The sequence below is a fragment of the Hyperolius riggenbachi genome, chromosome 1 (assembly GCF_040937935.1).
Source record: "Hyperolius riggenbachi isolate aHypRig1 chromosome 1, aHypRig1.pri, whole genome shotgun sequence".
Lineage (NCBI taxonomy): Eukaryota > Metazoa > Chordata > Amphibia > Anura > Hyperoliidae > Hyperolius > Hyperolius riggenbachi.
Window position 1 is genome coordinate 256,929,600 of NC_090646.1, and position 26,551 is coordinate 256,956,150.

The 26,551-nt window shown below is 42.7% G+C and overlaps 1 protein-coding gene across 1 annotated transcript in view; it reads left to right on the plus strand.

The window, feature by feature from the left end:
* HERC3 (HECT and RLD domain containing E3 ubiquitin protein ligase 3) overlaps positions 1–26,551 on the plus strand; it is a 126,268-nt gene that overhangs the window by 86,308 nt on the left and 13,409 nt on the right. The window contains exons 17-24 of the mRNA XM_068233196.1: positions 5,611–5,700; positions 7,780–7,950; positions 10,686–10,829; positions 12,023–12,189; positions 13,283–13,349; positions 15,464–15,546; positions 17,258–17,441; positions 24,024–24,126. Of these exons, the coding sequence (XP_068089297.1) occupies positions 5,611–5,700; positions 7,780–7,950; positions 10,686–10,829; positions 12,023–12,189; positions 13,283–13,349; positions 15,464–15,546; positions 17,258–17,441; positions 24,024–24,126 (1,009 nt within the window). The remainder of the gene's footprint in view (positions 1–5,610; positions 5,701–7,779; positions 7,951–10,685; positions 10,830–12,022; positions 12,190–13,282; positions 13,350–15,463; positions 15,547–17,257; positions 17,442–24,023; positions 24,127–26,551) is intronic.

The window sequence follows — 26,551 nt, forward strand, 5'->3', positions numbered from 1 at the left end:
AACACATAGGGGATTTTATACTGCAAGCATCTGATCAATAGCATTACATCTTACACACAGTGTAGTAATTCTGGTTGTGAACCTCACACTATTCACAGGTTGTACATTTGAATAGGAAATCCTGTAGCTGCTTTGACAAGACTGGTGCAGAGACAGCTGGCGCAAGACTGACCATTTGCCAAAAGCAACCAATGCCAATTCTTGTTTCAGTTCAAAGTAAATTCCAGCTTCGTCGAGAAAACCACAAGCTGCTCAGTCCTTACGCATTCTACGGAGGACCGGCAAACCTCACATCAGCTAACTTACTGTGTGTGTGTGTGTGTGTGTAGATACATACATACATACATACATACATACATACATACATACATACATACATACATACATACATACATACGTGTGTGTGTGTGTGTGTGTGTGTGTGTGTGTGTGTGTATATATATATATATATATATATATATATATATATATATATATATATATATATATATATATATATATATATATATATATATATATATAGTACAGACCAAAAGTTTGGTCACACCTTCTCATTCAAGGAGTTTTCTTTATTTTCATGACTATGAACATTGTAGATTCACACTGAAGGCATCCAAACTATGAAGGACCAAAAAGGGCCAACAAGTGCTAAGCATCTCTGGGAACTCCTTCAAGACTGTTGAAAGACCATTTCAGGTGATCATCAAGAGAATGCCAAGAGTGTGCAAAGCAGTAATCAAAGCAAAAGGTGGCTACTTTGAAGAACCTAGAATATGACATATTTTCAGTTGTTTCACACTTTTTGGTTATGTACTATACTTCCACATGTGTTAATTCATAATTTGGATGCCTTCAGTGTGAATCTACAATGTTCATAGCCATGAAAATAAAGAAAGCTCTTTGAATGAGGTGTGTCCAAATTTTTGGTCTGTACGGTGTATGTGTGTAATATACACACACACACACTCATTTCACAGGATTTGTAACTTTGGCCATGTGATGCTATTATAACAGATTGTTCTACTTGTTCATCTTTTATCTCCAATGATTTGACGATCCCCAACTGAGCCGCAAAAATTTACCTCCACATAAATTATTCTTTATTCTTTATTCTTTATCCTTAATTATCCTTTAAGGCCCCTTTACACTGTGTATGTTATATTGCCATTTGAATAGATCACACAATGTATGTGTAATGCACTAAAAGTACCCAATAGTGATACAATCTTGATTGTACAATCATACTCCCTCTATGTAATATGAGGGAATACTTAACATAGATTTGGTAAGATTGTGCAATCAAGATTGTATCATTGGTGGGCAACTTTAGTTTCCAGTTTTGGTTTGAGGAAATGTGGAGATCTGTGTAAAGGTGCATGCTAATGGTATCATCTTGATTGTATAGTCTCACCAAATCTATGCAGTAGGAGGGTTAACAGATACTTTATATAGTCCCTCATAGTACACATAAGTGTCATTGTATTGAGATTGTATTATTAGCGAGCGCCTCAATGGCACCGCTGCATATATTTTTGTGTAGGCTATGCATTTTTAACCACTTAAGTACCAACGGACTCTGCCACCTTAAGGACCAGAGACCACTGGTACAAGAAACGGAGGGATACCGACGAATTGCCGTATGTACCCGCGAACCATGCAGCACATTGGGAACCTCAGCCACCCACTTTGCTGCCTCTGACTTAGAGTTCCTGTGAGCCGGTCAGGAGCCACTTTCATTGGATGTTTCTATCAATTGAAGCAAATGGGAGTTGCTTACATTGATAGGGTCGGGAGCCAATTAAATTGGCACCTGACCTGCTCACAGGGCTCTGTCGTTATATAGAAGGCAGGACGAGTTAGCTGCAGCAGGAAGATAGTGAGGCAATCGTCGAGAGTGTGCAGCGTCGGTGAGTTGAAATTTACACCCTGCCAGCCAAACCAGCATCAAAACAGGGCGTAGATTTCAATTAGCATTGTCCTTAAATGGTTAATAAGTAGTTCTAACATTGCTGTCTTCTTAAAGAAAACCTGAACTGAAAATTAAAAGTCAAAATAAGCATACACAAGTCATACTTACCTTCCATGTAGTCTACTCCTCAGTGTCTTTCTCCTCTCTCGCGTCCTGTTTGTTCACTGTGATCAAAGGAATTTTCCGTCCTCCATTTTGAAAATGGCCATTACCCATAACAGCTTTCTGGTCAGCACACAGTTAAACTGTAACATCGCCCACTTGAACCATAGGGAAACATGGACATTACCTGGTACATCAGTTTTCCTCTCAGCTATACAGTGGTGTGAAAAACTATTTGCCCCCTTCCTGATTTCTTATTCTTTTGCATGTTTGTCACACTTAAATGTTTCTGCTCATCAAAAACCGTTAACCATTAGTTAAAGACAACATAATTGAACACAAAATGCAGTTTTAAATGATGGTTTTTATTATTTAGTGAGAAAAAAAACTCAAAACCTACATGGCCCTGTGTGAAAAAGAAATTGCCCCCTGAACCTAATAACTGGTTGGGCCACCCTTAGCAGCAATAACTGCAATCAAGCGTTTGCGATAACTTGCAACAAGTCTTTTACAGCGTTCTGGAGGAATTTTGGCCCACTCATCTTTGCAGAATTGTTGTAATTCAGCTTTATTTGAGGGTTTTCTAGCATGAACTGCCTTTTTAAGGTCATGCCACAACATCTCAATAAGATTCAGGTCAGGGCTTTGACTAGGCCACTCCAAAGTCTTCATTTTGTTTTTCTTCAGCCATTCAGAGGTGGATTTGCTGGTGTCTTTTGGGTCATTGTCCTGCTGCAGCACCCAAGATCGCTTCAGCTTGAGTTGACGACCAGATGGCCGGACATTCTCCTTCAGGATTTTTTGGTAGACAGTAGAATTCATGGTTCCATCTATCACAGCAAGCCTTCCAGGTCCTGAAGCAGCAAAACAACCCCAGACCACCATATTTTACTGTTGGTATGATGTTCTTTTGCTGAAATGCTGTGTTACTTCTACGACAGATTTAACAGGACACGCACCTTCCAAAAAGTTCAACTTTTGTCTCGACGGTCCACAAGGTATTTTCCCACAAGTCTTGGCAATCATTGAGATTTTTTTAGCAAAATTGAGACAAGCCTTAATGTTCTTTTTGCTTAAAAGTGGTTTGCGCCTTGGATATCTGCCATGTAGGCCATTTTCGCCCAGTCTCTTTCTTATGGTGGAGTTGTGAACACTGACCTTAATTGAGGCAAGTGAGGCCTGCAGTTCTTTAGATGTTGTCCTGGGGCCTTTTGTGGCCTCTCGGATGAGTTTTCTCTGCGCTCTTGGGCTAATTTTGGTCGGCCAGCCACTCGTGGGAAGGTTCATCACTGTTCCATGTTTTTGCCATTTGTGGATAATGGCTCTCACTGCGGTTCACTGGAGTCCCAAAGCTTTAGAAATGGCTTTATAGCCTTTACCAGACTGATAGATCTCAGTTACAGTACTTTTGTTCTCATTTGTTCCTGAATTTCTTTGGATCTTGGCATGATGTCTAGCTTTTGAGGTGCTTTTGTTCTACTTCTCTGTGTCAGATAGCTCCTATTTAAGTGATTTCTTGATTGAAACAGATGTGGCAGTAATCGGGCCTGGGGGTGACTACAGAAATTGAACTCAGGTGTGATAAACCACAGTTAAGTTATTTTTGAACAAGGGGGGGCAATCACTTTTTCACACAGGGCCATGTAGGTTTTAAGTTTTTTTTTCCTCACTAAATAATAAAAACCATCATTTAAAACTGCATTTTGTGTTCAATTATGTTATCTTTGACTAATAGTTAATGGTTTTTGATGAGCAGAAACATTTAAAGAAAACCTGAACTGAACATTAAAAGTCAAAATAAGCATACACAAGTCATACTTACCTTCCATGTAGTCTACTCCTCAGTGTCTTTCTCCTGTCCCGTGTCCTGTTTGTCCACTGTGATCAAGGGAATTTTCCGTCGTCCATTTTGAAAATGGCCATTACCCCTAACAACTTTCTGGTTAGCACACAGTTAAACTGTAACATCGCCCACTTGAGCCATAGGGAAACATGGACATTACCTGGTACAGAAGTTTTCCTCTCAGCTATAACTGACAGCAACTGATCTTTTACTGGCAGCAACTGATATATTTCAGATCTGACAAAATGTTGTCAGAACTGGAAGGGATCATTGTCAGAAGAAATGGTGAGCTTCTGAGAGGAACTGATGGCAAGGTAACTATGTAATGTTCATTTAAAGTTACCTCATGTGTTTATTTTAAATATTTTTACTCAGTACAGGTTCTCTTTAAGTGTGACAAACATGCAAAAGAATAAGAAATCAGGAAGGGGGCAAATAGTTTTTCACACCACTGTAACTGACAGCAACTGATATTTTACTGACAGCAACTGATATATTTCAGATCTGACAAAATATTGTCAGAACTGGAAGGGATTATTGTCAGAAGAAAATGGTGAGCTTCTGAAAGGAACAGATGGCAAGGTAACTATGTAATGTTCATTTAAAGTTACCTCATGTGTTTATTTTAAATATTTTTACTCAGTACAGGTTCTCTTTAAGTACGTTACAAAGCACAGCAATAGAAAAAGCACAGCAGTACATTATGGAATACATGCATTGAACTGTTTGCATTGTACAAGAAACCTTGCATAACTACACACTTAAAATGAACCTCTTTTTGATGCCTTGCCTTCTTTGTTTTCCTGACAGTTATCCCTTCAGACAACTCTAAATTTATGTTATCCTAACCTTAACTTACATTCACCAAACACCAATTCAAACCCCATTGGTCAGACTCTTTAGTCCCGTGGCATTTTGGGTGTGCAATAACCACATTTTGGTACCCAAATTAACCCCTATCTAGCCTAAAAGCTACTTTTCGGTTACAATTGTAGCAGAATACCCATAGCTCATATAAATGATGTAGCTTTGCCCACCTATCTTACAAATTCCAGTGCCTACATATCTGCATCCAACTTGCTCAGGTCATCTACCCACCTGCACTGCCTATTCTTTGCTGTGACAAGTGAACCCAGATTTCAAGTATTATAGCAATTCAGTATATGAAGCCTATTTATCCTATGAATTTCACCAATGTGTTCCATTTGCGTTTGATGTACCTACGCAAACCATTGGCATGACTGTAGCATGAACTCTGTCCAAAGGAGAAGCATTAGGTTCTTTATAGTTTATTGCTTTATGCTTCAACTAGTGAGATTAGCTAGAGTGATTCACTTTCTCTCCTGTTGCCGGTGTTGTGACTGAAATTGAGGGCATCTCTCCATTGGCAGTGCAGACAAGGATAACACTTTATTTTAGTAGTATAGCAGGATAAAAGTTCTAACCATTAATAAGGTTTTTACATCTGTGTTAGTATGATAGAAACCTCAGGGCCCATTGCACAAAGAAATATAAAAAACTGAGTGGTTTAAACCTTACCTTTTTTTTGTCCAAATCTAGAGTCACATTTTTCAGTTTAACAGCTACCTACGATATTTACTACTCTGGTTTGCTGTGAAAATTCCTCACACTATGAATTTGATAAACCTTTTACCTGTGTTTCTGACTGTTTGCGTTACTTTGTGCCTTTTCATAGGAATCAGTGACACTCTGTTCTTATCCATTTGTGTTTGATGCCCAAGCCAAGACCAAGATGCTGCAGACTGACGCAGAGCTACAGATGCAGGTACACTGCCTGTAATGTCTGCATTTACCAATATGGACCATTATGTTGGTACCCTTCATGAAAAAGAAGCAGCCACTATAGTTTCTGGTATAATGTGAATTTGACAAAAGTAACTCATAATTGTATATTCCTTGTTATTCCTTAATTTTGCTTTAGAGTTTTGATTAAGCAGAGTATTTCAAATATAAAACAAATGAAAATTGCATGGGCAGAAATGATCAGACCCTTTACTTTGCACTTTGCTACAGAACCTTTACAGACTTCTTCACTTGACTACTAAAAGTTTAGCGCACTCCTCCTGAGCTGTGTTGGGTTGTAGGGTGTCCTCCCAAGACTGCACCTTTCAATTCTATCTATAGTTGTTAAATAGGATTCATGCTTGGACTCATAGAAGCCTCTTCAGAATATTCCAATGTTTTGTTCTTAGCAAATCTTTGGTGCTTTTAGTTGTGTTTTTGGGTCTCTAGCATCTTTGAGGATCCATTACCTGCAACTGAGCAGTTTGCATGGGCACCATGTTTCGCCCTGGTATGTCTTAATATTTTACTGCTCCTTGCACAGACTTCAGCCACCCTACAGAAGATGCAGCAAAGAAGCCCCAAAACACAACCAAGCCCCCTCCATGTTTCACATTAGGTATAGTGTTCTTTTATTTAAAAGCTTTTTTGTGTCTACGGGCATAAAGTTGACATGACTTGCCAAAAAGTTCCAGTTTCGTCTTCTCTCTCCAAAAGGCATTCTCCTCATACCATCACTCACAAATTGATGGACCATGACACCTTGACCTTGCAGTACAGCTTGTAACTGTTAGGAAGCTGTTCCTGGCTTTTACTTTGAAATTCTCGCTATATTTCTGCACCTTCTATAGGCGATTTTCATTTTGTGGATGATTTTGTAGCATGAGCAATACTTTCTCTAAAACTTGCTTTATTCAGTGACACATCAGCAACATGCAGGTACACATAGGGCAATTGTTTTCCATGTAATCACTTATCAGGAGGCATAACGCATGTTTTTTCACATTTATAAATGCACCGGTTTATATAGAAAACAAAATTAGGATCATCAGCCACAGCTCAATCCCTATGAGGATTAGACAAGGGTTGCATTTGAGATATTGTAATAATTTAACACAAATAATATTTACTTTTAAAAGGTAAGATTTTTTTTGTCATGATACTAAGTTTATGCCATTCTGTAGAGTTGTACATGCCATTATACTGTACAGCCTAGCCATATCATTGGCAGAGACTGTTGTTCACTAATGATGTGTTACTGAGCCCTGGTAAGTCCAGTCGTTTAGCTAGACTTCCTGGTTAAGAACCTTAGCCATGCCCCTTCCACCCCAGTTCACTTCTGTGTTTGTCCCAATCCTCTTTTTTTGTCAGGCGTTTTGGTGCCATCACCCCCTTGTCTCTGTAACAATACAGAGCCCAGACACTAGTGAGGTAGGAAGTCCATAATTGTGTAATCCATCTCTGAGGGGACCCTTTAGTTTAGTAGAGCCTGTTGTGGGTAATAGCTTGTGTACTACCTGACACATATATTTGTTAGGAGTACTCCATAGTTGTGTGTAAATGCTTTTCACACATCCCTTGATGTTTTTAATTAACTATACATACATATTAAGGTTGATTTATATTTTCTTTCTTTTTTTTACCTCAAATCTTACTATGACTGACTGCCTTCGACAAGTTTAAATATCCCGTGAGGCCATCTTAAGTACACCCTAGGGTTCAGGTACCATATATTGATAACCTAAGATTTCATATATTCTTTGACCTAGAACACGCTAACAGATCCCAATTATACTGAATAAAGTAGGAAGCTTTAATTCTCTTCTTGCTTGCCTTGGACTTGGCAAGTGGCTTTAGCAAGCTTTCACTTCCATTTAGTATTTCCTTTGGGGAAATCCCTGCAGTGCTTGGATGTAAAAACAAGGAAATAAGGCACATCAGTGTTTGCTACAATACATAGAGCTGGCCTTGCAGAATATGGCCTTTACTTATTAGAAGATGTTAGAAAATAACAAGATCTTTTGGTATTAATTCACCTTTATCTTCTTGCTTGTATAAATAGGTGGCAGTAAATGGAGCCAACCTACAAAATGTATTTACACTGCTTTCTCTGGAGCCTGTTTTGGCTAAGAACCCCTTTCTGGTGCTGCATGTAAGGAGGTCAAGCTTGGTTGCCGACGCCTTGAGAGAACTGAGTATCCACTCCGACATAGACCTGAAGAAGCCTCTGAAGGTAGGAATTCTATCTGGATGTTCTTACAGTGGCCTTCAAAGCAAAGAGAGTGCAAATATCAGTATTATTTTAGTACAAAGAACAGTGGAGGGGTGGCCCAAACTAATCAGAAAGATTTTTTTTTTTCTGTTGGATGATATGGAGCAGCGGTGGCGAACCTATGGCACGCGTGCCGGACCCGGCATGCGTAGCCTAATCTGCTGGCACGCCACCGCTGCTTATGAACTGGCCGCAGCGTCTACCAGTTCATATCCCGCAGCCCCGCAGTCTCCCGGGAGGCAGACCAGGGCTACGGCAAGATGGCTGCCGAAGCCCTGTACTGGAGACTATTTGTGTCTCCAGTACAGGGCTTCGGGCACTATCTTCCCGTAGCCCTGCACTCTGCCTGTCAGCGGCAGCGCGGGAGACTGCAAGAGGAACGTCCGGGGGAGATGCACGCCAGAGCCCAGCCGAGAGAGAAGACTTCTGTCAGGTGAGTACATTACTTTTTTTTTTTCAGGTAAAATGCGGCCCACTGTGTTATTTTCTGGTAAAATGTTTTGTCACATTGTGTTTATGTCCTGTGACATGCTGCTCACTGTGTTTGTTTGCTGGTGAAATGTGGCCCACTGCGTTTGTTTGCTGGTGAAATGCTACCCTCTGCATTTGTTTTCTGGTGAAATGTGGCCCACTGCGTTTGTTTTCTGGTGAAATGTGGCCCACTGTTTGTTTTCTAGTGAAATGCTGCCCGCTGTTTGTTTTCAGGTGAAATGCTGCCCACTGCGTTTATTTTCTGGTGCAATGTGGCCCACTGCGTTTGTTTGCTGGTGAAATGCTACCCTCTGCGGTTGTTTTCTGGTGAAATGTGGCCCACTGCGTTTGTTTGCTGGTGAAATGTGGCCCACTGCGTTTGTTTTCTGGTGAAATGCTACCCTCTGCGTTTGTTTTCTGGTGAAATGTGGCCCACTGCGTTTGTTTGCTGGTGAAATGCTACCCTCTGCGTTTGTTTTCTGGTGAAATATGGCTCACTGCGTTTGTTTGCTGGTGAAATGTGGCCCACTGCGTTTGTTTGCTGGTGAAATGCTACCCTCTGCGTTTGTTTTCTGGTGAAATGTGGCCCACTGCGTTTGTTTTCTAGTGAAATGTGGCCCACTGCGTTTGTTTGCTGGTGAAATGCTACCCTCTGCGTTTGTTTTCTGGTGAAATATGGCTCACTGCGTTTGTTTGCTGGTGAAATGTGGCCCACTGCGTTTGTTTGCTGGTGAAATGCTACCCTCTGCGTTTGTTTTCTGGTGAAATGTGGCCCACTGCGCTTGTTTTCTGGTGAAATGTGGCCCACTGAGCTTGTTTTCTGGTGAAATGCTGCCCACTGCGTTTATTTTCTGGTGCAATGTGGCCCACTGCGTTTGTTTGCTGGTGCAATGTGGCCCACATTGCATTATTTTCTGCTGAAATGTTGCACACATTGCGTTTATTTTCTGGTGTCTGGGGTAACTTGCTGCATTTATTATTAAGGGCTCATTCACACTACAGAACATATGCACGAATGCGATTTCATGCATGTGCTGCCAACGCACAGTGATCGCACGGAATGCACGTTGTGGTGCGCTAAAGCATGGACGTCGGCAGCTGTACCCATCGGGGAAACGTATGCGTTGTGCGTTAAAATGTTCCCAGATGCGTTACAACGTAACGCATGGGAACGCACACCTGTAGTGTGAATGGTAACATGGAAGTCTATTGACTTTCATGTTACCATATGAATCTTACATTATGTGCGTTGCGTCAAAACTGACAATGCAGCAAATAGTGTGAATGAGCCCTTAATGGTCATAGTTGGCTATATTTGCTGCCTTGGGGTTACGGCGGGCATAAATAGCATCATACAGTTTCTGCACACCCATGATGCGAATCCTCGTTTCACCACATCATGGCGGAAAACACTGCTTTCTTATGCCTCGCTGTTACATCATTATGTTAGCTCCGCCCATACAATATCATGGCCACGCCCATTGTCCGACGCGGCGCACTGTGCGCGCCGCGACACCCCCCCCCCCCCCCCCCCCCAGTGGCATTTGGAGATAAAAAAGTCGATGTTAGGTCGCAGTTTGGGCACTCGGCACTTTGATTTATAATAACTTTTAGCACTTTACAATAGAAAAAAGTAACAAAAAAAAGTGCTACCAACATTATTTTGAGTATTTATTTGCTTGCTGGTGGTTCAAAAGGCATTTTATTGACAAGTTCACCTTGGAGAATGCTCAGGTGAAAAAGAGAATATGGGCCACTGTCTTATTGCTTGTGAATTGCTGAGTTTAAATCCTGGAACAAATATGCACATCAGGTGTTCAACCTTTCTGAAGGCTTACCTGCTGAGTTCCTTAAAATATTTTAACTACAGAATCAGCATTACAGGAAGCAAAATGGCATTCTCAAAAGGAAGAGGTCAGCAAGGGCAGGTGAGTGTTGGATTAAGCCAGTTTAGTGTTGCAGTGACTCCACTGCAAAGTTATTTCTTCATTCCACATAGACAGCCATAAGTTGAAAATGTGTCCTGTGTTATAAAAAGTTGCAGAGTTCTTTAGTGGTGACCACAATAGAGAGTTGCCACCAATTGCACCTTTTGGATAGAGAAAGGAATTTTTCACCTTTTACTATTTGTTTTGAAAGTGTCATCATTGCTTGCCAATCCTTTTACATTTGTTCATCTTTCTGCACCTATAATGACTAACTAAGCCATGAATTTGGTCCTGCAGGTGATTTTTGACGGTGAAGAAGCAGTGGATGATGGAGGAGTCAGTAAAGAATTCTTTCTGTTGCTTCTTAAGGAACTTCTGAACCCCATCTATGGAATGTTCACAGTCTACCCAGAATCCAATCTGCTCTGGTTCTCCGACATTGTAAGTGATTAAGCAGTACAGCCTAACATAAGTTAACAGAGTGTTTTATTTTGGCTGGCTGACCTCATGTCATCTCTTGTTACTGTCAGAGTAACAGATTCAGCAGTTATTAAAGTCACTTTCCAAAATAAATAGTTCTCTTTCAGTGAGCCTAAGTGGCCAGACTTGCAGAAAAATGTTCTGCCAGGCTTTCATGACGTAGATGGAGACAGGGCTACTAATATTTCTGATCCATAGGATGCCTAGCATACAGCCAAGCTATAGTTTCCAAATCAAGCTGTAAGCCCTCCAAAAAGTATACGTATGTGTACGCCGCCGGTGAACTCAGCGCAGGGTGAATCGAGTGACTGCTCACCCGTCATGCTGCCGCTCAAATACCCGGCGATGTTAAAAACTATTCCCCCTCAGAGTTGTCGCAACTCGGAGGGAGATGTAATTTAGGGTCCGGCAGTCACCGGAACCCTGAATTATCCTTACGATCCATGCGCAGTATAACATTACTGCTATGGAGGTGCCTAGTTTTGACGATGAGTGCCGTGCACCGAAACCACTTGCTTTGAAAAAAACTCTACCCATGTTTTTGCTGGCAGAGATCCTTTTCACATTCCAGGGCAGGTGGAAGGACAAGGCCATCCATATTTATAGTTGTGTTCTTCCTTCACATCTCCTTTACTAGATCACTCCCTTGCTGTTGTAGTTTTACTCTGAAGTGTGTGAATTTGGCTAGGAGTTTAAATTGCATTTCTAGATTAAAGTAATCGTGCCAGTTTTTTAAGGAATATGGTAATTCAGGGTTTACACCAATCACTTTTCAAAGATATTGGGAATTACTTGTGCTGCAGACAGAGAAGACGTTAAAGCCACTCTGTACTATTTACCCAATTCCTCTACTGCTCCTTCTGTTAGCTCTAGTCCAGTTTGTTGCAGTCCAAATGTTGAAACTTATCTGGAAAAGATAGAGTAGCCAAGTCACTGATGCAGCCACATTGTGACCTCAGTGATTGGTCAGCCTGTCTCTAGCTCAATTACTAAGGATATACCTAGGGGGAGGATGCTGAGGCAGTAGAAAAGAAAGAACAGGAACCGAAGCACATATGGGACTAAATATGTACATCATACATCTATTTGCTACATTAGGTTGCTTGCTATTGTTCTTTCTCCCACTTTTACTTAGTGTACTTTTTTACCTCTAGTGTTTTGTAGAGCACAACTGGTTCCACTTAATCGGCATCATGTGTGGTTTAGCAATCTACAATTTCACAGTAGTTGATCTCCATTTTCCACTGGCACTATATAAGAAACTGTTGAATGTTCCAGCTACCTTGGATGACCTCAAGGAGTTGTCACCAACAGAAGGAAGGTAAATGCACAAACAGATCGCTGTAAAAGTGCTGTTCATAAAGGTAAATTGAGGACATAAACATCCCCCTCTAGTTATGGTGGGTAGTGCTAGAGGTAATAGATGATGTATACCCCCTCTCTCTGGTTACTGTGATAGTGCTAGAGGTAATAGATGTTATACCTCCTCCTCTGGTTACTGTGATAGTGCTAGAGGTAATAGATGAGTTATACCTCCCCCTCTGGTTATGGTGGGTAGTGCTAGAGGTAATAGATGAGTTATACCTCCCCCTCTGGTTATTGTGAGTAGTGCTAGAGGTAATAAATGTTATACCTCCCCCTCTGGTTGCTGTGGTAGTGCTAGAGGTAATCAATGTTATACCTCCCCCTTTGGTTACTGTGATAGTGCTAGCTAGAGGTAATAGATGAGTTATACCTCCCCCTCTGGTTATGGTGGGTAGTGCTAGAGGTAATAGATGAGTTATACCTCCCCCTCTGATTACTGAGATAGTGCTATAGAAAATAGTGTGAGGTGCTTCCAAAGCATGGATATTTGGCCGCACAAGACCCAGATGGCCTCAGCTGCACTGACATAGTTTAGTACATTTAGTGTAAAATACACTGGAAAGATTCTCACCCCAGTGCTTCCTTAAAAATCGTTATATGCTTGATTGTAGTCAAAGTAAATCAAACGGCCTGCCTTTAAACCTGTGCAGGTGCTCCATACTTGTAAAAGCCATACTGAACATATTACAGGATGTTTGTATGAAGACTTGCTCTTGAGCCACATCTATATGCATATACTTGTGTATAGATCCAGCCCCAGTAAGTGAAGTACTGAAATATTTGCTATCTACATATTGCTGTCAGAAGTACACAGCACCTGGTTGTGTTCCTGGAAACCCCATAGGCGACAAGATTTACTTAGAAAAACAAGCTAGAAATTGCGACAAATTACATCATATTATAAGGCAGCATGTGGGGGACAAATTCACCAGTGTATAATAATGTGGAGCTACACTTCAACTTACAGCATAGCTAATGCATTTTAGTTTGGTGCTGAAAATGGGGGTATGAATTAAGTTTGCGTGAGACTCACTTCACTGTTTCTGTAGGAGCCTACAACAACTCCTAGACTATTCTGGAGAAGATGTTGAGGAAACTTTCTGCCTTAACTTTACAGTAAGAAGACCTTGTATTGAGCACTGAAATATGTTTATGATGCCTTTATGTCATAAAATATGTGTATTGGTGGTATTTAGAACTGGTATAGATTACAGTTCACTTTGTGAGATATCTTTATGCACTCTGTGTGAACCATTAACATATAGTTTTTCTTTAACCACTTAAGGACCATGGGCTTAAATCCCCCTAAAAAGCAGGCCATTTTTAACAAAATAGGCCACTGCAGCTTTAAGGCCTTGCTGCAGGGCAGCACAACTCTGAACACCAGTGATCTCCCCCCCCCCCCCCCCCCCTTTCTGCCCAACAACAGAGCTCTCTGTTGGTTGCTCAAGCGGAGATGCTCCTGCATCGGCACGCACGATGTCCTGCAAATCCCCGCCCCAGGACTTTATGCCAATCTGCTTTAGGTGGTCCTGGGGCTTGCGCCGCGTGCACGCCCATCAGTCGCCAAGAAGTTAATTTCACATGATGTTTAGCTAAGCTTAAAAGACCTATAGAAGCAGCTAGCATGTGGTGCTTTTTCTCCCTGCCGCTGCAGTCAGTTGCTACACCATGGCTTGGGCATGCTGCCCTTCATTTTTATTAACAAAGCAGAGAAGGATCTGAAGGCTGCCATATTTATCTTCTTTTAAATAATGCTAGTTGACTGGAAGTCCTGTTGCACTCTTTAGCTGCAATAGTGTCTGAAGTCTGACTGGATTAGCTGCATGCTTGTTTCAGGTGTGTGTTTCAGTCAGAAATGCCTTAACTCTATGCTTGTTCAGTGTCTGTGGCTAAAAGCATTAGGTGGTAGAGGCTCAGCAGGACAGCCAGGCAATCTGCATTTTTTTAAAGGAAATATGCGAGCTTCTATGTCTTTCTCAGTTCAGGTGTGCTTCAAAGGAGAATACACGATAGGTCATTAGGTTGGGCATTAAATAGGAATGACATTTGTAATTTGTACAGCACCTATTCATGTATTTTGAAGAAGTTAACAGCAGCAAAGCTTCTCAGTAGTGATTACATCTTTAGTCAGAAATACAAAAATTGCAAAGATAAGTGAAACAGCTTGACTGACAAATCCAGAAAATGTGGCCTTTTAAAACAATAGATTCTGCTTTGAAGAACTTGCCTATCTTTATTAACACTACAAGAGCTGTAGAAATATCTTTCGGCAAGTCATTTAGGGCTGGTTCACACGGGCGTTTGCTCGGTTTTCAGAGGCGTTGCATTCGGCGGTGTTGCGGCAGCGTCGCGTTAGAGCTTTCAGTGGCGTTCAGTTGCAGTCAGCGTTTTTCTCCCCCACAGGGGAACATTAGCCGCAGCGGTTAACCTTCCCAGGATGCTACATGTAGCGTCCAGGGTCACCGCCAACGCCAGGGAAATCGGGATCTGAACAAACGCCGGTAAAAGCCCGGTACAAACACTCCCATTCACTTGAATGGGAACGATTAACAACGAGTCCCGAATGCAGGAGGTAAACGCGGGGCAGCTGCCCGTGTGAACCAGCCGGTAAAGTCATACTAGCAGTTCAGAGGTTAAAAAAAACAACAATTTTATTAAACTTTCAAAGCAGTTTATAAGCTTTAGACCCTGATCACAGTGAGACACACAGACTGAAAACACAAGAACTACAGCAAAGAAGCACGGCATTGTCAGCCTTGTTAGCATTCAAGTGCACAATATACTTTAGTCAGCATAATGGTGGACTAGTGTAGGAATGAAGGCAGTTACTCCTGGGATTGTTCTAGAATTTCTACTTGTCAGTTGTCCTGTGTCCCCCTGGATCATTGACCCAGAAAAATGTGCAGATTAGGTGTTCTTACTGAACTCTTGACTCCACTGGCTGCAGGTGTATCACTCAGACGCTGCTGAAACGCAAACATCCGCAGTACTGCACCCAGACCAGTGGCATTCTGTTAGAATGAGGCCATTACTGGATGCTTTCTTTACCACTCAATCACGTATATTCATTCATTTGGACCTACAGTAGGTCCAAAGGAATGAATATTGACCTGTTTGTGCTGGCATTCTTTGTACATCAAGTACAGTTATGGCATGCAAGTTTGAACTTCATGTAATGTTACTCTACACTAGAAGCCGATATTAATTGAATCATTCTCTGTATTTAGATATGTCGGGAAAGTTATGGGCTTACTGAAATGAAGCCTTTGGTGCCTGGAGGAGAGAAAATGACAGTAAAGAAAGAAAACAGGTGGGTTATGTGGGAAAATGCAGACGTCTGCATGTACAGATACTACAGACAACAATCAGCCTGAAGACTTGGAAATTTAGAAAACTACTCATACTCCCTTAATAAAGGACACCTGTAAATGGTTAAAAAGAAGAGTTTAGCTTGCCTGGGGCTTCTACTAGCCCCCTGCAGACCTCCTGTGTCTGCGCTGGCCTTCAATGATCCTCCGGTCTTCTCATACTGCGCAGGACGGTCCCAGCTACGTGAGCAGGGGCGAGGATGCACGCTGCATAAATGTCAGCGATTACAGAAGTGAGCCGCAGAGGATCATTTTGTCCCAGCGCAAGGCGTCTGCAGGGGGCCGGTAGAAGCCCCAGGTAAGTTAAAATCTTTTGTTCTTACTTTAATTGCCATTCATTACCTGGAACGTACCATTATCTTCATTTCAGCACTATGGCCCTCATTGCCTGGTGCCGGCGAACGGCTGATCGGAGGAGGACGGCGTTGGACATTACTGCTACATGGGGCAGATAGAAGCCCCAGGTAAGTGGCGGTTTTTACCCACAGCACACCCCCACAGAACCCCTTTAACAAGTAAAAAAGATACTGTCATCTCCAGTTTGGATGCGGATTTGAAACTGAATAGCAGGAGAAAGTGCTTTGTTTAACCATTTCAGTGATGTTTCGCTATAATTTTTTTTCTGGGATAGTAGCCTTCAAGCTGCGAGGAATCTTTTAGAACAAAGTAGAAATGCTGGCTTTCAGACCATTTTAAATGACCATTCCAGCGAAAAATGTAAGCAGTTTAAATCTGACAGAACCGACATGTTTTGGGCTAGTCCATCTTCTCATGGAGGATTCTCAGACTTGTCTTTTTCAAAAGCGTTTCCAGAAGGGCATTGCTAAGTCTGACAAAATGGTGTAAAAGCAAGTAGAAAGGCTGGCATCTTATTATTTTGGCAGTTAAACAGCTGTTTAGGTAATGCTGTTAAAAACAAAGAATTCCCCATGAGTAGACCTGTCGTTCTGTCAGATTTTAACTGCTTTCTTTTTATGCTGTATTGGTCCTTTAACATTGTAACTGTAACAACTAACTCCTCTCCTTTCTATGTTTCCCAACACTAACTTTCCTAATCTGCACCTAACCATAGGTCTAAAGCAGAAAAGTGCTGTAATATTGCCATGCAAAGACATCACACGGCAATATTACCTTGTCTACCAGCACTGTGTACCGTGAGTTACGCTATTAGTGCAACCTGCAGTACTCCATTAGCAGGGCCGTTGTTATGGTAATGCACTAAGAAGCGTTACCATTAGAAGCACGCAAAACCTCAGCAACAGTCACACTAGTCGGGTTGCGCTTGCAGTACACATTGCTGGTAGTAAGGGTAATATTGCGATGTGATGTCCGTGCACAGCAATATTACCATGATTTCCTGCATCAGGCCCCATATCTGATACATACTTTCTTTTGGCATCAGCTTTACTACCCAGCTATCTGTTCATTTTTGTTTAGCCTAGTTCCTTTGCTGAGCCCACCACAACCAAATGTACCTACATATTCCTTGTTTTTGTTTTTTTACACATAGTTTCAGTGAAAATTTGACATGTGCTTTGAATTTATCTTATGTAGAAGGTTTTTTTGTTTTTGTTTTTTTTTATTCATAATAAATAACCTTTTTAAAAAGTATGCAATGTAACAATGACATACTGCTTTTCTCTTTCTTTTTAGACAGGAGTTTGCTGATGCTTATGTCAACTATGTCTTTAACCAGCCTGTGCAAGAATGGTACGAGGCTTTCTCCACAGGATTTCTGAAAGTCTGTGGGGGGAAAGTTCTGGAGCTTTTTCAACCTTCTGAACTGAGGGCTATGATTGTGGGGAACAGCAACTATAACTGGCAGGAGCTGGAAGAGGTGAGCATGTATATAAGCTTACATACTTGTATGCTGCTGGTGGGGTGAGAATGTGGATGTTGCACATGGCAGCGCATTAGGGTGGAATAATATCATTTAAGAAAGGCTTTCCAATTAGGCCAATTCAGTTCGCCCCAATATTAGCCATATAGTTGTGAGCACCCACTGATTTAAAGCCTTGTCTAATTTGTCCAAAAATGGACATGTCACTGAGGGCCTTGGGCCATATCGCATTAGACTTGCAGTGCTAAGCAGTTGCTTACTGTTATACAATGCAGGTGCTAACAACTATGGCACACTAGAGCTGCATCTACTAATCATAATTATGTAATTATAGTGTTCAACAGAGATTATAACAAGCAGCTGCACAGCAACTTACTAGCTGAAGGGCAGTGTTATAAAAGTATGATCATTGAGCAGTACAGATTTATCACTTCATTGTCACCATTTGTTTTGTAAAGCTATATGATGGTAACCGAGCCACAGTCAGCATTACCTGTGGTGACTTCCTTATTGCTTTTCCTATAAGGGGAACCTGAAATGAGAGGGATATGGCTGTCCTATTTATTTTCTTTTAAAACCATGCCTGGCTGCCCTGCTGATCCTCTGCCTCTTATAGCCATAGATCCTGAACAAGCATGCAGGTTAGACGTCTCTGACAAAAAAAAAAAAAATCTGACAAGATTAGCCACATGCTTATTTCAGGTATGTGATTCAGACTACTGTAGTCAAATAGACCAGCAGGGCTGCCAGGCAACTCCATATAATTCTCACTTCAGGTTCCTTTTAAGCAGTTCCATATGTATATGACAGTGATAATTGTTACTGTTGAGATGGCAATACTAATGCAAGTCAATGGAAGGAAACATCACACATGTTATTGCCAAGTTACCCCCACTCCTCAATGCAGGAAGCCCTTCAGTAATGTGACGGAATGGCTTCCTTCATCACTGCAATTCTCTGCAGCAGCTTCATTTATCATGTATAATTCCAGGATAGCTGCATGGGGCATTGCAGTGATGACACAGACCATACTTTTTATAAATTCTTGCAACAGGCCAAACTATATTATTTGCTGGTGAGCTTGGTGCTATGGTCTGCTTGGTGAGATAACATAAACGTCTAATATATATGTTACGGCCAGAACCCGAAGTGTGGCCACTTCTCGTTCTGGCCAACCACTTCGGGTTCTGGCCGGTCAATGTGCGAAGTGGCCGCAGCGGAGCGGCCAATGTCAGAAATGTAATTACTACACTAAGCACAATGTATTTTACGGCCGTCTCGCTGCGGCCAAATGTATTACAACTTGCTTAATTTTATTAAATTAGCCGGCGGCAATGTAATAGATGAAGCCGCCGGCTTTCGCACTGCCTCCTCCTCCCCTCCCCCCCCCCCCCCCCCCTCTCCTCTCCCTGCCTCCTAATACGATACGGAGCAGCCGGCGGGGACACGAGAGTCGTTAGTCGCGGCAGGGGAATCCTGCCGTTCCTGCAGAGCGGGTGCTGGCAGAAGCAATGTCTGCAGCCTCCCCGCTCTGCTTCCCCTGCCGCGACGAACGACTCTCGGGGACACGCGTGTCCCCGCCGGCTGCTCCGTATCGTATTAAGAGGCAGGGAGAGGAGAGAGGGGGGGAGGAGGAGAGGAGGAGGAGTAAGTAAGAAAGCCGGCGGCTTCATCTCTAACATTGCCGCCGGCTATATTTAATGAAATTAAGCAAGTTGTAATACATTTGGCCGCAGCGAGACGGCCGTAAAATACATTGTAGCTTAGTGTAGTAATTACATTTCTGACATTGGCCGCTCCGCTGCAGCCACTTCGCACATTGGCCGGCCAGAACCCGAAGTGGCTGGCCAGAACGCGAAGTGGCCACACTTCAGGTTCTGGCCGTAACATATACATAAAACATTATTGTCAGATTTAGGGCCCTTTTCCACTAGTCGCAATTCACTTGAACAGGCGGTTTGCCAGCGTTTTGTCGATCGCTAGTGCACCGTGATTTACATTGAAATTGCGGTGCACTTTTTCCATTAGTGCATTTACATTTTTTGCTAATCGCAATAGTAGTGCTGCGCGATTATTGTTGCTATCATGACAGTATTAAGACACTGTGCATGGTAGGGAGAATTCCCCTCACTGTGTCCCCTAACCAACTGGCCTCAAATGTGAAAGCTAATGTTCATAAAGATAGCAAAAGTCCATCTTTTGTTATCTGCACATAATCATTCTCAATGTACAATTGCAGCGTAGTGGGAGCAATGTGCATTTTCCCGCGCTGGGAAAATACCAGCAGTGCTGCATTTTATAGCACAATGCATGCAATTCCCTATTGGCAACAGTCAGCTGCTCTTAGCTGGTTACCGGACAAAGCTGAGCAGACACTGCCGGTTTACCGCAGACTCAAGTGTTGCCCCTGCCTTAATGTAAGAAGAAATTACAACAAGAAAAAGGCATTTCATGACAGCATACAAGTCAGGTTAGGTACATCTGGTAAGTATACAGAAAACGCAGAGGCAAGGTAGTGAGTTATACACACAGACTAATATCACAGCTTATACAAATATTAAAGTTGCAGGACATTAATCATGTGGTGTAGTCAGCAGGAATCCGGTTTTAGGCTGAGGTAGAAACGACTGGCAAACAAACGAAAAATGAAGTAAGCTATAAGATACATAATGGCCGGAAGGCATTTGCAGTGAGTTATTGTGACATAGGCTGTACTGTCCTCTACATGTATCCCATATTCTATGTAATTTGGCAAGGGCACTTCTGTGGGTGTGCAGCAACTCTCTGCAGACTATTGTCTATTAGCTCGATTCATTAAGCTTCACTGCTGAAGCAGCCCACCTTAATGTGAAGGAGTGGTCACTATGCATGCCTTACATAGCATTGCGCTGACAACTGCCTCCCTCTCCGTCTGCGGGCTGCCTGAGTGCAGGGGTCCTTCTCGGGTATGCTAATGAAGGGGAAGACGGGCAGCAGGTGAGCCCGCATTGTACAGTTTTGACAGTTATTAGGGAGAGCAGGGCTAAACCAACTGTTTTTCTTTTTTTTCAATACCTGACAAGGCTCCCCCTACTATTACTGTTTAGTTACAAAAGTCCGTCAGCATTACTTCAGGGACTGACGGACACAGGCTACAGTGATATATGGTAAATAAAAGGGCCATGACAAAAAATTAAAAAAAGGACACAGTAAGGCTTCTGTATACATAATATATCTACTGTGAGGTAATTGAAAATGAAATGATTCGTGATAGTGGTCCTTTAACCACTTGAGGGCCGTAGGCTTTACCCCTCTTAAGGACCAGACCCTTTCTTTCCATTCAGACCACTGCAGCTTTCACGGTTTATTGCTCGCTCATACAACCTACCACCTAAATGAATTTTGACTCCTTTTCTTGTCACTAATAAAGCTTTCTTTTGGTGCTATTTGATTGCTGCTGCGATTTTTACTTTTTATTATATTCATCAAAAAAGACTTGAATTTTGTCAAAAAAATTATTTTTTTAACTTTCTGTGCTGACATTTTTCAAATAAAGTAAAATTTCTGTATACATGCAGCACGAAAAATGTGGACAAATATGTTTTTAATAAAAAAAACAAAAAACCATTCAGCCTATATTGATTGGTTTGGGTAAACGTTATAGCGTTTACAAACTATGGTGCAAAAAGTGAATTTTCCCATTTTGAAGCATCTATGACTTTTCTGACCACCTGTCATGTTTCATGAGGGGCTAGAATTCCAGGATAGTATAAATACCCCCCAAATGACCCCATTTTGGAAAGAAGACATCCCAAAGTATTCACTGAGAGGCATGGTGAGTTCATAGAAGATTTTATTTTTTTGTCACAAGTTAGCGGAAAATGACACTTTGTGACAAGAAAGAAAAAAAAAAAAGATTCCATTTCTGCTAACTTGCGACAAAAAAAATTAAATCTACCACGGACTCATTATGCTCCTCTCTGAATACCTTGAAGTGTCTACTTTCTAAAATGGGGTCATTTGTGGGGTGTGTTTACTGTCCTGGCATTTTGGGGGTCCCTATTTGTAAGCACCCCTGTAAAGCCTAAAGGTGCTCATTGGACTTTGGGCCCCTTAGCGCAGTTAGGGTGCAAAAAAGTGCCACACATGTGGTATTGCCATACTCAGGAGAAGTAGTATAATGTGTTTTGGGGTGTATTTTTACACATACCCATGCTGGGTGGGAGGAATATCTCTGTAAATGACAATTGTTTGATTTTTTTTTTTACACACAATTGTCCATTTACAGAGAGATTTCTCCCACTCAGCATGGTTATGTGTAAAAATACACCCCAAAACACATTATACTACTTCTCCTGAGTACGGCGATACCACATGTGTGGCACTTTTTTGCACCCTAACTGCGCTAAGGGGCCCAAAGTCCAATGAGTACCTTTAGGATTTCACAGGTCATTTTTGTTTCAAGACTACTCCTCACGGTTTAGGGCCCCTAAATTGCCAGGGCAGTATAGGAACCCCACTAATGACCCCATTTTAGACAGAAGACACCCCAAGGTATTCCGTTAGGAGTATGGTGAGTTAATAGAAGATTTTATTTTGTCACAAGTTAGCGGAAATTGATTTAATTGGTTTTTTTTTCACAAAGTGTCATTTTCCGCTAACTTGTGACAAAACATAAAATCTTCTATGAACTCACCATAGTCCTAACGGAATACCTTTGGGTGTCTTCTTTCTAGAATGGGGTCATTTGTAGGGTTCCTATACAGCCCTGGCATTTTAGGGGCCCTAAACCGTGAAGAGTAGTCTTGAAACCAAATGTCGCAAAATGACCTGTGAAATCCTAAAGGTACTCATTAGACTTTGGGCCCCTTAGCGCACTTGGGGTGTAAAAAAGTGCCACACGTGGTACCGCCGTACTCAGGAGAAGTAGTAAAATGTGTTTTGTGGTGTATTTTTACATGTACCCATGCTGGGTGGGAGAAATATCTCTGTAAATGACAATTGTTTGATTTTTTTTTTACACACAATTGTCCATTTCCAGAGATTTCTCCCACTCAGCATGGGTATGTGTAAAAATACACCCCAAAACACATTATACTACTTCTCCTGAGTATGGCGATACCACATGTGTGACACTTTTTTGCAGCCTAGGTGCGCTAAGGGGCCCAACGTCCTATTCACAGGTAATTTTGAGGCATTTGTTTTCTAGACTACTCCTCATGGTTTACGGCCCATAAAATGCCAGGGCAGTATAGGAACCCCACAAGTGACCCCATTTTAGAAAGAAGACACCCCAAGGTATTCCGTTAGGTGTATGGCGAGCTCATAGAAGATTTTATTTTTTTGTCACAAGTTAGTGAAAAATGACACTTTGTGAAAAAAACAATAAAAATCAATTTCCGCTAACTTTTGACAAAAAATAAAATCTTCTATGAACTCGTCATACACCTAACAGAATACCTTGGGGTGTCTTTTTTTCTAAAATGGGGTCACTTGTGGGGTTCCTATACCGCCCTGGCATTTTACGGGCCCAAAACCGTGAGTAGTCTGGAAACCAAATGTCTCAAAATGACTGTTCAGGGGTATAAGCATCTGCAAATTTTGATGACAGGTGGTCTATGAGGGGGTGAATTTTGTGGAACCGGTCATAAGCAGGGTGGCCTTTTAGATGACAGGTTGTATTGGGCCTGATCTGATGGATAGGAGTGCTGGGGGGGTGACAGGAGGTGATTGATGGGTGTCTCGGGGTGGTTAGAGGGGAAAATAGATGCAATCAATGCACTGGGGAGGTGATCGGAAGGGGGTCTGAGCGGGATCTGAGGGTTTGGCCGAGTGATCAGGAGCCCACACGGGGCAAATTAGGGCCTGATCTGATGGGTAGGTATGCTAGGGGGTGACAGGAGGTGATTGATGGGTGTCTCAAGGTGTGATTAGAGGGGGGAATAGATGCAAGCAATGCACTGGAGAGGTGATCAGGGCTGGGGTCTGAGGGCGTTCAGAGGGTGTGGGCGGGTGATTGAGTGCCCTAGGGGCAGATAGGGGTCTAATCTGATGGGTAGCAGTGACAGGGGGTGATTGATGGGTAATTAGTGGGTGTTTAGGGTAGAGAACAGATGTAAACAATGCACTTGGGAGGTGATCTGACGTCAGATCTGCGGGCGATCTATTGGTGTGGGTGGGTGATCAGATTGCCCGCAAGGGGCAGGTTAGGGGCTGATTGATGGGTGGCAGTGACAGTGGGTGATTGATGGGTGATTGACAGGTGGTTGACAGGTGATCAGTGGGTTATTACAGGGAAGAACAGATGTAAATAATGCACTGGCGAATTGATAAGGGGGAGTCTGAGGGCAATCTGAGCGTGTAGGCGGGTGTTTGGGTGCCCGCAAGGGGCAGATTAGGGTCTGATCTGATGGGTAACAGTGACAGGTGGTAATAGGGGGTGATTGATGGGTAATTAGTGGGTGTTTAGGGTAGAGAACGGATGTAAACAATGCACTTGGGAGGTGATCTGACGTCGGATCTGCTTATGAAAACATACATTGTGAACAAAAAAAATCGGCCATGAAGATATTTTTTTTTTTTTTTGTCTTCATCCCCCAGAGTGCCATCTATAAAGGAGACTACTCTGCAGAGCACCCAACAGTGCGGATGTTCTGGGAGACATTCCATGAATTCCCTCTGGAGAAGAAGAAGAGGTTTCTGTGTAAGTTACGCACTGCAGTTATATGAGATTTGCCACGTTCTATAGAAGCATTTTATCATCACATTCATAGGAAAACATGCATTACAAATAAGGCCATACGTTAGAAGGTGGCGCTTCACAGCTTAAAATCAGAAAAGTTCCAAAATACACTGAATGAACATAATATATATATATACAGTATACTGTATCTTCCACTTGACTGCTGAGGAAAAGGGTGTCAATAGTGAAGAGGAGATTCTGGGATTCTTGCTGCAGATCCAGAAGAGCTGAGGGAGGGGTCTTAAGTGTCCCAAGGTGCATACAGACCTGGTGGGTCTGTTCATTTGGCGAGTCCCGGGTTTGGTGGAAGTCAAGCTATATTCTCCAGTCAACGTTTATGTACGACAAGTGTGAGGGATTATGCCCCAACAACTGGGTGTTTGTCTGTATTTTGGAACTTTTCTGATTTTAAGCTGTGAAGCACCAGCTTCTAACGTATTATATAGTTATCTGTTTATATAGTTATCTGTTTATCTGTTTTATAGATTTCTGTTGCCTCTTTATAATGCACTATAAGGAACCAGTGCAGCACAGCCTTTTACTGATTGGTTTATAAATGAAGGCTTTACTATTTTGTATTCAGGACTTCTAGAGGGATGCAACAATTAAGACCTGTTTCCACTTGTGCCGGGCGTGTTTCCATGCTGGCACTTGTTACAATGCGAATACGCATGTGATTTCCTCTAGCCCTGCCTATCACGTCTACGGGGAATGGCAAGCATGATGAGAATTAACACAGCATGCCATTTTTTTTCCCGGCATGCGATTCGGATGGCAGCCTATTGATTTCAGTAGGCTAAGTTTCCCCATCCAAACAGCATGTGGGGGAACACTGCAAATTTGCAGCAGTGGAAACTGGCTCTTTGCCATGCCTTCAACAATAGTTACTGTAAATAAGTAGTCCGCTATCTAAAGATAGCCATAATAATGCTGGTTTAAAGAGGATATGGGTGGGTAGGGAGAACAGAAAACACCCTGGAGGGAAACAAAAAACACAGACAACGGGAACCTTGATGGTGCAGTAGATCACAATAATGGACAATTGAAGTAGCGTAGGTAGAGGTACTCACAAAGGGAGGTTGCAGGGCGGCAACCAACCACTGTTGGCTGGGCCGAGGCAGAGGTGAGAGAGGCTCCAGCCTCAGGAGGCACAGTGTAGTAGGGGCGCACAACTCACTCGGCTATCATTCCCCTATTGTGTTTGAAGCAAAGAGAAAGAAGAAAAAGGGATACATGTGACTGCAAGCCAGATAACTAGAGATTAAGGTGTTAGGGGGCGCTGGGGCACCTCTTAGTCTAATAGCAATCAGTGTGTGACAGCTGGGGTGGGAGGGATGGAGGGGCGCACTTTGGTGTCTCAGCCTTGGGTGCTGGAGGACCTTGTCCCGGCTCTGACTGTAGGCAGGTGGAGATGCACAAATCCGACTCCACTCGGGGATCCAGTCAAACTGGACATGGTCGCTCTCTTGGTGCAAAAGGTTGTAGGGGTGGTGTAAGCCACCTGACCAAATAGAATACCCCTCCCGAGGGGGGGTAGGTAACAGATCCCAGGTTGTCAAGCTAGGCTCCATCTCCTCAGAACCTAGGATCAGCAAAATGGGGGCCCCACAAGGATGCGTCCTGATGCCGTTTCTGTTCTCCCTGTATATGAACAACTGCAGATCCACGTCGGACTCTGTCAAAGTAATCACATTTGCAGATGACACCACCATAGTCTGTCTCATCTCCAAAAAACGACAAGAAGGCATGCTGCCACCAGGTCGAGAGTATCTGCCACTGGTGCAGGGAGAACGGGCTGGTCCTTAACACCTCAAAAACTGTAGAGGTGATCGTTCATTTTAGGAGGCACGCCTCCACCCCACCTCCAATCCATATCGATGGCAAGGAAGTTGAACAAGTTCCCTGTGTTCACCTTCTGGGCGCTACCATCTCCAACGACCTGAGTTGAACCTGAGACCTCCAACACTGCCACCACAAAGAGGAAAGCCCAGCAGAGGCTATTCTTACTCCGCTACAATTGAATCGGTCCTCTGCTCTTCCATCGTAGTATGGTATGGCGGCTCATCCGTTTGCGACTGGAAGAAACTACAGAGGGTCATCTGATCAGCGGAGAGGATGATCAGGAAATCTCTTCCCTCTCTGGACCTCCTCTACCACTCCAGGCTGCGCTCCAGAAAATTAACTACTTGAGGAGCATGGGATTAACCCGCCGCCCCCCCCCCCCCCCCCTCTGTTGGTGGGCTGTTATCACTACCCAAATGTTTATTTTAGAATACATTTTTTTTTAAATGGCCTCTTTTTAATGATTTTCTTCCCCAGCCCATTAGGCGGTACTGGGGCTGCCGCTCTGCTCACGGCCAGTAGCGTGAGGCGGACGTATAGTAGT